Source organism: Aulonocara stuartgranti, assembly GCF_965226115.1.
Source record: "Aulonocara stuartgranti genome assembly, chromosome: 13".
NCBI lineage: Eukaryota > Metazoa > Chordata > Actinopteri > Cichliformes > Cichlidae > Aulonocara > Aulonocara stuartgranti.
The window spans coordinates 21,001,202-21,012,993 of NC_138949.1; the positions used below are offsets into that span (position 1 = coordinate 21,001,202).

The window sequence follows — 11,792 nt, forward strand, 5'->3', positions numbered from 1 at the left end:
ATTCTGTTAACGACTGCTGTTACTTTTACCTTCATATATCATATGCCTTTTTATTATGACTTCCTGTGTTATAATAACCATCTTGAAACTTCAGGATTTTGTTCTATTGGGTTTAGATGCTCTACGCATATTTTTGTTTTGTTATACATCGTGTTAATTTCACAGGTATTTCAGCTGTGGCTGATATCTAGACTTGCAGTGTTTTACTGTGGCTGCTTTCCTTAAATCATTTGTAAATAATATTGCTGCATTTCTGCAATCTTCTTGATTGTTTTTAACTCACAAAAATATAAACAATAACCAGCACAGTCAAGTATGAAGCAGAGGCGGAGGCAGACATTTGATACACCCGGGGCTTAGCCCTAAAGGGTAGTATGCCTTTATATATATGTGTATATATATGTATATATATATATATATATATATATATATATATATATATATATATATATATATATATATATATATATATATATATATATATATATATATATATATATATATATATATATATATATATATATATATATATATATATATATATATATATATATATATGTGTATACACACATATATATATGTATATATATATATATATGTATACACACATATATATATGTATATATATATATATATATGTGTATATATGTATATATATATGTGTGTGTGTGTGTGTATATATATTAGTCATAATAATTTGACAATACTATAATATTGGCCATATACTATAATATTGGCCATATTATATTTACATTACCACAGTGAGATGACTTTAGTCTCATGACCAACATTAACTAATTGTCATTTACTAACTAATCTTAAATGACTGTTCAGTACAGAAATGAAGCCCAACAATCATGTTTTACAGTCCCGTGGTCTCAGCCTCAGATACTCAACTAATCAAAGTGATGTCATGACAAAAATGAATGACCAACAAAACATTTTTCTCCTTCATTTCTGTCAAACAATGCTGTATGTAACGTGTCTCGCGGTTAGTATCATGGTTGCTAGGCAACCTGAACAGCGCGACGAAGCGTATACTGTCCCATTTCACGAGCCTCCCACTTCCGCACTTCTCGTACTTATAGTACGCACCGTACGTAGTACGCGTAGTGCGCGTACTTCAAGCGTGCAGACCCTGAATTGGGACACAGCCTCAGTCTGCTTAGTAGCAACCCTGCTCCACCTAGTGGTCACAATGTTATCAAGTAGAGTACAGTAATCTCCCATAGATCTCCCATGTACAATAGTTATTTCAGCTGTGGCTGATATGTAAACTTGTAATTGTTTTTTTGTAGCTGCTTTCTTTTATCATTTTCTGGAGAATACAGCTGATCAGGCACTGAGGGAAAATCCTCAACATCTCAGTGGACATGACAGTAATAGAGACACTTTGACACAGGTGTCCCTCAGCTCCTCAAAGAAGCAGAAACAAGTAATCTGCATGTAGGATGATACATTTTAGCAGGAAATGTTAACATAAAAACCTCTTATATTATACGGAGCCACAAAGGAATCTTTAAGAAGACAGTGCACTGTCTGCTTTGTATAACTGTGTTTTATGTATCATTGTTTCTGTTGCAGATCTGATGGCAGCTATTAAAGATTGTATTACTGTATGTATCTTTGACTGCTTGTTTGAGCTTGCTTTCATCATTTTGCTTGTGATGTTTTTTAATGTGTTGATGTCAAAGTTTTGGACAGGGAGATCTAGGTTATTAAATGGGACCATGAATGGGAAACTGTGTTGTTTTTATGTGTCTTAAAGCACAACTAGAAAAATCAGAATGAAGACAGTTATTTCATGAACAAATTTATTGAAAACTCAGTCACTATCGCTCTTCACAATAACATAAAAGTAACACAGTAACATTAAAGGAAGGCTGAAGGTTTTGTTTGATACTCTCATCAATAACTTCCTACAGGCCGTAGTCAAAGTCTGGGTTTCCATCAAGGAAGGTCTTGAAGAAGGCCTTGTGGGCGTCTGGGCTGAACATGAGGGCTTTGACAGCCGAGTCCTGCAACATGAGTTCTGTCCACTTCTTCAGCTCAGGTGTGCCATCCAAAAACCTAATAAGACAAAGGGTAGAGCCATTTAAATACAAGTAAATTTGAACACCCATTTGTTTGCAATAGTTTCAGTAACGGAGTGAGATGTAAATACTTCAGCACACAGGTAATAAATATAGATATACTGTATACAGATAGTCAGTGTTACAAGGGAGGAAAAACATGATTTTGATGTTAAACTGTTACTTTACGTTAATGAAGTCTTAAAAGTCTTAGAATTTTCTTCATACATTAGACCTTAAATTACTTTTTATTTTGATTTAAGTAAAAACAGCCAAACTGGGAATCTGAAAAATCTTTCTGAGGCTGTAAAAACACGTGTTTTCCACTACTGTAGAACCAGCTCTGCCTTTTTGCCTTGAAAATCAGTCGACATTTCCATAGTCTTGAGAACCAAATATAATTTATGTAGCAAACGTTTATGTAGATTATGTAGAAAGCAGCAGACAGAGTCTTCAGGCTGCTTCTGTGAATTGCTGTGTCTTGCATTAGCATCTGCTAAAGTCAGTAAGTACAGTGATCCCAACGTTGCACAGTTATTTTTTGCCACAAGCACCAGTTTTCTGAGGTGAAAATAGTTAAATCCTGATCTAGATTGGTTACTGGCACATCTCTAGTTGAGTTAAGGTCCACACAAAATAGTTAAACTTTCACTGTTTGTCTGTAAGAAACAGCAACATTTGGAAAAGCTATTATTTAGTCTAACTTACGGTTTGAACTGATACGCCTCCGCCCTCTCAAACCACGGCCACATCATGTAGTCGATCATTGTTATAGAATCACCACCAAAGAACTTGGTCTTCTTGTTAACGAGACACTAAAAATGAAATGTTATATTCATTAGAGTTGTATTTAACACTCTGAAATAACCAGGCACAGTAATGAAAGATAATCATCCTAATACTGAATACTCAAAGGTGTGGCCTACCTCATTTAACTTGGCAAACTTTTCTTTCAGATCAGCTTCCAGTCCAGAGACATCCTCTCCATTCTTTCTACCTGTTGGGATCTTGTAGAAGTACGGTATCACCTGTAGAAAACAGCAATTTTAATATTCCTTGATGCATGCTCAATCATTCAGGTAAGTAAATCTCCAAAAGTTGATGCTGTTCATCTGGATGTAGCGTAGATGGAGATGTCAATATTATTATTTGGTGATGGTTGATAAACCCCCCCAAAGCTCAAGATTTATATGCAAGTCTTTGTGTGACCTACTTTGGAAAAGTTCTCCAGCATCATTTTTTGCTGAGCCTTAGCAAAGGGAGAGGAAGGAAACAGCTTCTTTTCAGGGTAAACTTCATCCAGGTATTCACAGGTGATGGGTGACTCGTATATCACCTCACCAGCAGGTGTCTCCAGTGTTGGGACAAGACCTAATGGATTCTTTTTAAGGTACCACTCTGGTTTTTCTTTCAGGTGGATGTTTATAGTTTCGTACCTGAAACAAACAAACAACAACAACAAAAAACAGAAGGTTATGTGGGCATGTTGAAGCAGACATCTGATAGATTGAAGTACTATCATGATTTTTCATCTGTACAGTAAACTAGAATAAAGAGTAGCCTTACTTGATTCCTTTGGCTTTGAGCACAAGTCTGGCCCTCTGGGCAAAAGGGCAGAACCTCATGCTGTAAACCCTGATGTAGTCTTTAGGGACTGGGCCAGGGGCAGCGCTACCTGAGAGACACGAAAAAGATTCATCCATTAAAAAAAGTAACAAGGAGAGCAGGTGGCAGTATTTAAATGTATGCATTGTGCTTCACATTGAAAATTAAAGTCATATATGGTTGTAATAATCCACCAGAAAAGCAATGCATTAAAATTACTTGCAGAATTGACATAAATCACAGGTCGGTAGCGGATTGTGTAAAAACTTTTACCAATTAACCTTCAAGTAGAACAACCGTGGCAGAAAATACTCTGCTATTACTGTAAAGCACAGTGAATTTAAAGTAATTTTATACTTGCAAGTTTGGATCAGGTTGTTGTATTGTCAATTCAAGGGTTTGATTGTGTTTGTCTTATTTACACTTTACTTAACATCCTAAACTTTATGGAACCAATCTTAAACCAGCATCACAAATATCTTTGTTTGAATACAGTGAATGTTGCAGTTTTATTTATGCCTGTACTTTAGTGCGAATATTTTTTTTCTGACGTCTGTTTGTTTTCAGAGAAGCCACATAATGTTTATTAACGTTCATAGAGTTTAGTATTTAGATGTTAATGAAGCAATAATTATAAGGACCATTTGCAGTTACCTGCTTTAAAATCGGAAGGAATAGGTTACTTAGGTCTAAAGAATGACTTTGTAAAAATGTTGCTCTCGGTATAATAACTCTTCATCATGCGAGCAGAAGGAAACAGCTTTTTGCATTTGAGCTTTATAAGCAGCCTTCAGTTCCTCGAGTAATATTTTAGAGTCTTACCTTTAGCGAGACACTTTTCAGCGGACATGTTGGCACTTGAAGTAATGTGTGAATCAAAGGGCTTGAAACGGACCGAGCTCAGAGTGGTGTCAGTGAACAGCGCTGCTCAACTTTTCATTTATACACTTGTGGGCGTGTCCAATCAGTCTGCCATGTTATTCTTGGAGATAAGAGGCGTTTTCCTGGAAACCAGTCATAACCAGTTCTAACAAACAATGCTTATTCGTTTTTTTTCCTAACTGTACTGTCACGAACTTTATATTTTGTGTTAACTTAGACTCTGAGATGTTGCTCTTGAATTATTGACAGTTGCCTGAGCCTTGTACGGTTTAATCTTGAGGTGAATTTGCTGCAACAATTCCTCGTGGTCACAGTTGTTGATGATCAGTGAATCGATTGCTTTTGATTAGCAGCACTGGCTGCTACTTACCTACATATATCTTAATTCTTGTGGAGGTGGTAAGGGTGTAGATGCTTAATTCTTTCACTCGAATGTAGCTTATTATCATTACTATGTTGGTTTTTGTCGGTGTAATTTTTATACCCCCTTTTTTAAAAATACATTTTAGGTCATTTCCTGCAGTACAAAATGTTTGCAAAACTCAATGTTGTGTAACACATGTGGGGAAAACGTGTCTCGTGAACCTCCTGAACTTGGAAATGAAGTGTGTTTGTACTGGCTAAGATAACAATCTTGAAGGAATTCCTTGAGTAATCTATTTGAACACAAGACTTTAAAAAGTATTTTTATTTATTTATTTCAAATTTGATTTATAAAAAAAAACCATTGGTAAGTGAAGCTGCTCAGTAGCCTACTTTCTTAAAAGCATTTCTCATCGTATCTCTTATTAAATTGCAGTAAAGACAAACCGCATCAACTGTCTCCTATCTTCGGAGCATCCACTGTGAGAGGCGGTACCCGCCTGATTCAGGCACATAAAAGTCACTATTTATATGATAAATTGGACTTGTGTTAATAGTTGACTAGCTGGGCTACTTTTACCTTTAAAACCGCCAGGATAGACGTTTGTGTAACGCATATTCACAGTGACTTTGCAGATACTCCACTCCCCGTTTTTGTCTTGTTTTTACATAACCCAGAAGAAAGTAAGACTAGTTATGACTTTGCGAGATTACCGCCCCCTTTGTCTCCTTCTGATATTGTTGCTGTTAGACATGTTTTCACAGAAATGTTGCTCTCTTTATTCTCAGAAGCCAATACTGGAAGCCATTTCTAAATCCTGGCTTTCACTGAGTCGCAGTGAATAAAGGCTGTGATGACAAATGATGGATCTCTTGCAGGTTAACATGTCAGCATCTTTTGCTTTCTCAGACAGCTATTTGGAATCAACTCAAGATCTTTTGATGTTTATTTTGTCATGTATTGAAGAGGTTACAGGTTTCACCTGCCACAAAACTGCCTCTCAGCAAATCTTAACACCCCCCCCCCCCAAAAAAAAAAACCCACCCCAAACATGTGTGTAGATAGAAATGGCTGTAATTTCTTTAGTTAAAGCAACATGTTTGTTAAACCCCTTTAATTAAAGCTGAAAGTCTTCCGTTTCAATCACATCTTGACTTTTTAGAATTTAAAATCTACTGTTATGTAAAGAGGCAGGACTACAAAAAATAGTGTCATTATCCAAAAACTGATGGGCTTATTTGTATATAAATACTTTTTCAAAGATTCCAGGTGGTTGACATCTTTTACCACAGTGGAGGAAATTGTTATTTGACTCCCTGCAGAATTTGTAAGTTGAAATTTATAAGTTGGAAAAATACCACACAAAGAAAGACCCAGCAGAAACATCTGTCTGTAATCTTCACTCAGTGAAAGGGAAATCAATTTATAACTTTTATGTAATGTCTGTTTTTTTGTTTTTGTATTTTTGGTTGATATTCTGTCTCTCACCATTAAAATGAAACTACCATAAAAATTTGAGACTGCTCTTTTTGTTGTAAATGAGCAAACGTACAAATTTATCAGGGGATCAAATCATTATTTCACCCAATGTATATTTTTGTCTGGAACCTTTGGTTAGACTGCTTTAGCTTTCAGACACAGAGCAAAAAAGCTCTAATAAATGGAGAATTGCGGAGGATCTTCATCAAAAACAGGAATCTCTCTTTGCTGATTATACAGGTGCAAGTTTTTGACCATCGGGATCTGAATCTGACTTTTGTCCTTTTGTTTCACCGGATGTTTCCCATTTTAAATCTCATGTGAGTCTGTTTCCTTTACTCTCTCCACTACTGACCGAGTGTCAGCCCAGAGGGACCATTTCTGCTGGTTCCTTTTGTGGTTTTCGACTAAATGCCGTCCCTTTTTGAAATATGATTAATTCATAGACTGTTATTCAAACTGTAATGTTTGAATAGTTACTCCTACACAGCGCATTGGATTTTAAGTGCAAAGCTTTGTGTGCACCTTCAACAACAACAGCCACACCTGTGCACACATGTACTGACTAACTCTGTCCTCCTTTGTTGACCCGCAGCACCTGCAGCTCCATTGCAATCCAGGAATCCTGGTCATAAATAAGCACAGTTTTCACTATACATAGTTTTCATTGCATTTTTCTTGAGAAATTAAAAGTTCAAACAATGTCTTTTTTTCCTTGCAAATATATATAAACAAAAATAATACAGACCAACATGAATCAGCACTGTTAAAAGCCTGAGCAACACCCATGTCAGTTACATAACACCAGGCTGACTACCTAAGTGCTCCACCTAGTGGTGGCAGATTTTAATCACCAAAACTACACTGTTCAGAGTAATTACTGAAGCGTGGTCACACATTTCAGATGGGACTGATCTCTACACTTTATCTGATATCTTTCTTGTATTGTTTTGGTGGAGCTCCAGTTTATTAAATGACCACACTCTGTGGCCTGGAGAAAAGCATGAAATTGTTTGTTTTTTTTAAAGCACAACCCCCCCCCCCCCCCCCCCCAAAAAAAAACAAAACAAAACAAAAACCCAAACAAACAAAAACCCAAACAAACAAGGATGATCATTTCATGGATATTTAATTGAAAAAGTTATTCACATTTGTTCTTCAGATGTTTCCCTTTACACGTGCCACATCAGTATTTTGATACAGACCTGACTCATCGGACATATAAAAGGACGGCTGAGAGTTTTGTTCAGTGGTCTCACTGCTAATTTTCTACAGGCCATAGTCATAGTCAGGTTTCCCATCAACATAGGTCTTGTAGAAGGCCTTGTAGGTGTCTGTGCTGTACATGGTGGCTTTAACAGCTGGATCCTCCCGCATGCGCTCTGTCCACTTCTTCAGCTCAGGTGTACCATCCAGACAGCTAGAAGACAAAGAAAGTAATTTAAAGAAAACTGAATGACAGAACATGAATACACAGATAAATGAAAACGTTAGGCAAATGAGACGTTCTGTTTCAGTAATATAAATATTCAGTTTGATTTAAATAGCACCAAATCACAACAGCAATTGCATCAAGGCGCTTTATATTGTAAAGTAAAGACCCTACAATAATACAATAAGAGCAGGTTCCATTAATAAAGATGAACTAAGATTTAATTTTAACCAACACCACTCTTACTTAAAAAACACAGGCTGAAGCTGTTGGACTCAAACTCAGTGACTCAAATGCTGTTGCAAACATGCTATGTGAACAAGGCAGCATTCAATGTAACCACACTCGTCAACTCGTAACTATCATCAAGTGAGATTAATGCATCAGTAAAGTGTGCTAAGCACAAATTTAGAGTTTTCCCTGTCAAGGAGCCCACTCTTCTTTTACCTTATTTGATCAATGTTTGCAAATTATGCTTAACACCATCAACATCTGTAAAATTCACTTTGCACTTTCAATTTTAAAGAGGCAAAATAAATATAACTTAGGAGTTCTTAAGATCTGCTCTTCCCTGCTTTACTTGGAGCTCCTTTTGCCATTATATGGATTTTATAGTGATTCTTTATGGGTCCCTATCAGCAGTTCCTCTGATAATGTCTATGACTAAAAGGAGGCCGCATTCGATTGATCCACATTGTGTGGTGAAAGAGCGAAATTATGTCATGTGTCCCCCTTTGTGCATTGAGCGCAATGCAGAAAATCTGTCTTTAATCCAACACTGTGAGGCGTGTAGTGTCTCACTGGGTTCTCAAGTTTTGACAAGCCAACAAACACAAAGAAAGCCTGAAAGTATACCACTTGCTTCATAGCATACCCTTCTGGTCTCACAAAAGGAACAATGACAAATAGCACTGATCAATGTGGGAATCCCTCTTCTTTCTCTTGTCTAAACCTTTGTATAGTTAGGTTCCACTCAGATGACCTCAAGTTTCTTTAAATTATTGTATGAGTTAAACATTCATTTTAAACACCCTTTAAACTTAAAGACTGCTACTTACTGTTGCAACTCAAAGGTCTCCAGCCTCTCAAACCAAGGCCACATCATGTAGTCAATCATTGTTATGGAATCACCACCAAAGAACTTGGTCTTCTTGTTAGCAAGGTCCTATGATTGAACATTTTTGCCTTTACAAGCTGTAATATTACATTTTGAGTTAATGGACAAAGAAACTACGGGATTCAAATACATTACCTACCTTACTTAATTTGGCTAATTTTTCTTTCAGTTCAGCTTCCAGTCCAGAGACATCCTCTCCATTCCTTCTACCCATTGGGATCTTGTAGAAGTATGGTGTCACCTGTAGAAAATAGTGACATTACAATTATTTGGTGATGGTTGAAAAACAAAAACCAAACCCTTAACATTTTTATTAAAGTTTTCATGCAACATACTTTGGAAAAGTGCTCCAGCATCATCTTTTGCTGAGCCTTAGCAAAGGGAGAGGAGGGAAGCAGCTTCTTTTCAGGGTAAACTTCATCCAGGTATTCACAGGTGATGGGTGACTCGTATATCACCTCACCAGCAGGTGTCTCAAGCGTTGGGACAAGACCAAGAGGATTCTTCTCAAGAAACCAGTCTGGTTTGTCTTTCAGGTGGATGTTGACGGTGTCATATCTGAAACACAAAAGTACCTACGTTATGTTCAGTGAGTGGGATGAGATTTGTAAAATCAATTGTAATAAAATGCATGTTTACGTGATTCCTTTGGCATTCAACACTAATCTGGTCCTCTGGGCAAAAGGGCAGAACCTCATGCTGTACAGTCTAATGTGGCCTTTGGGCACTGGACCAGGTGCGGCACTACCTGAGGGAAACAAGAAAAGCTTAAAAACTAGAATAAAAAAATACTGAGGTGGAAAGACTTCTGAGGGTCATTCATCAAGTTATTTTTTGATTTCATTAACCACTCCAAGAAGAAACTGTCAAGTATTACTGCTTTCATTTTTTTGTTTGGGCTATTTTTCTGTTATTTCTGCACAGTTATTTGTCACTAGAGTTAGACCTAGGACACAGCAAATTTATGTTTTAGCATTTCGTCATAGCTGAGACAGAAAATGTGATGCAGTTGTAGACTGGCAGCTGTATGCTCTTAATTTAGTCTTTATTTCACAACACGTTTGATCAGTGGCGGTCTTAGCCTGTTTGGCGCCCTGGGCGAACACACCCTCTGCCCCCCCCCCCTCCTGCCCCCACCCCACACACACACACACACACACACACACACACACACACACTAAGGATTGTCCATTGACATAAAACTGTTGTCGGACCCATACTGAATTTCACCAGAGAAACACACACACACACATATGAAGAGAGAGAGTATGCATAGTATGCAAACAGCTACCAAACAGCCATCATAATTCATCATACAATGAGAACAGGACAAATCAACAATTGACAATGTCTAATTAATATTAAAACCTGTAACATAATGTATTGTTTGGAGTTTAGTCTGTTACTGTTGCTATTTTTACCATTTCTTCTTGGAGCAACTGTAACCCACATAATTTCCTTAGGGATTAATAAAGTATTCTGATTCTGATTGTTTCAGGATGACCTGCCATTATCCAATGACACGTCTGCTTACCTGCATCTTTTGCTCGTTTCTCCTCCTCTTCTTTTCTATTTTTTCTAAACTGAGCACCTGATGGCTTTGAACTTTTCTTGTCCATCTTCCATTGGTTTTAATTTTGCACTCCAGTATGAACACAAATCCCCCATATCGAGGAGCACCACAACATAACCTAACAGACCTACACCTTAGTTCACAGATTCACTTTGTCTAGGGTGTATTGGGATTTCACACAACCCAGGATTCAAATCATGAATACATAATGGACTTGGATTTACATCATTATGAATGAAATGTGCTCTATTTGGAAGCAGCAGGGCCGCTCCCCTTTCGACGGGTTGTGTGTGTGAGACTTTAAATCATCAAACTGTAAAATATAAATTTTAAATTGTTATTGATCCCTTTACCCCTGGTCCTAAAGTGCATATTTATTTTCTTACTCTTCTTATATATATTGTTTGTTTACTTGCACTGCTGTGGAGCCTCGTCGTCTCGTCTCTCTATATACTGGACTGTATGTAGCGGAGATGACAATAAAGTTTTACTTTGACTTCAGCAGCAAGCAGGCGCACCGAGGGCTCTCGCGCTCACTTTTCGCGTATAGAATTTCGAAAAAAACATTGGTGCAAATTATAAGTCTGTATCATAATGTCTGGTGTTTTGTTTTTATTTTGCGAGTTGGTTATTAGATGCTGCTCCAGCCAGCCAGTGACTCCCCCGCCGCCCCGCCCTCTCCTCCCTGTGCCGGAAGCAGCAGGAGCACCTCGCAAACGGAGGGCGCCCTTATTCCAAGCAAATAGCAATAGAAAACCGATCGGTGCCTATGCCATTTCCAGTATGCACTGGCATGACGTCGGGGCAGCATGAGTACGAGCAATTTTTATTTTTATTTATTTTTTTACCGATGCCCGTGATGCCGCCCCCCGCCACGATGCCGCCCCGGGCAACCGCGCGTGTCGCCCATATCAAAAACCGCTACTGCGTTTGATGACACATACTAAAAATGAGTCCATTAAATGGGCTATTTGATTTGCAACTACAGTGTATCTGCGTTTAGCTTTAGTGTTGTATCTCGTTACTTCCTAAATTCTCCCCTGTAATCAGTTCAGGGCAGAGGAAAATTCATCAATAGAAAGCCTCCAGTTTTAGCCGAGTAACAGCGTAGGTCTTACCATTAGCGAAACATTTTTCAGTGGACATGTTGCACTTGAAGTGGTAGACGAAGAGCCGAAACGGTGACCGACTACACCTGACCGAGAAAGAAAGTCAGAGAGCAAGCAGTATGGCTGATTATTAATTTTATACACTATTTCCGTGGTGGG

General features: G+C 37.8%; 2 protein-coding genes across 2 annotated transcripts; both read right to left on the bottom strand.

Moving 5' to 3' along the window:
- Positions 1–1,796: 1,796 nt before the first annotated feature.
- LOC309720839 (glutathione S-transferase omega-1-like) lies at positions 1,797–4,621 on the bottom strand. Its single transcript, XM_082558012.1, has 6 exons — positions 4,500–4,621; positions 3,639–3,747; positions 3,286–3,508; positions 2,999–3,100; positions 2,781–2,887; positions 1,797–2,070 (listed from the first exon to the last, which is right to left on the bottom strand). Exons 1-6 carry the CDS (start codon positions 4,525–4,527, stop codon positions 1,920–1,922), a joined length of 720 nt encoding a protein of 239 aa, XP_082414138.1. The 5' UTR covers positions 4,528–4,621; the 3' UTR covers positions 1,797–1,919.
- A 2,893-nt stretch (positions 4,622–7,514) lies between these two features.
- LOC309720840 (glutathione S-transferase omega-1-like) lies at positions 7,515–11,781 on the bottom strand. The gene is made up of 6 exons (XM_082558013.1): positions 11,643–11,781; positions 9,591–9,699; positions 9,287–9,509; positions 9,091–9,192; positions 8,893–8,999; positions 7,515–7,822 (listed from the first exon to the last, which is right to left on the bottom strand). The coding sequence occupies exons 1-6, from the start codon at positions 11,668–11,670 to the stop codon at positions 7,672–7,674; spliced, it is 720 nt and encodes a 239-aa protein (XP_082414139.1). The 5' UTR covers positions 11,671–11,781; the 3' UTR covers positions 7,515–7,671.
- Positions 11,782–11,792: the final 11 nt, after the last annotated feature.

Bases quoted from the DNA above. Each gene is read 5' to 3' on its own strand.
- LOC309720840 (XM_082558013.1), bottom strand. From the start codon at position 11,670: ATGTCCACTGAAAAATGTTTCGCTAATG. The intron at 9,700-11,642 runs GTAAGACCTACG...TGTTTCCCTCAG, and splicing joins TGAAAAATGTTTCGCTAATG to GTAGTGCCGCACCTGGTCCA. The intron at 9,000-9,090 runs GTAGGTAATGTA...GTTCAATCATAG, and splicing joins AATTAGCCAAATTAAGTAAG to GACCTTGCTAACAAGAAGAC.
- LOC309720839 (XM_082558012.1), bottom strand. From the start codon at position 4,527: ATGTCCGCTGAAAAGTGTCTCGCTAAAG. The intron at 3,748-4,499 runs GTAAGACTCTAA...CGTGTCTCTCAG, and splicing joins TGAAAAGTGTCTCGCTAAAG to GTAGCGCTGCCCCTGGCCCA. The intron at 3,101-3,285 runs GTAGGTCACACA...TGTTTTCTACAG, and splicing joins TGCTGGAGAACTTTTCCAAA to GTGATACCGTACTTCTACAA.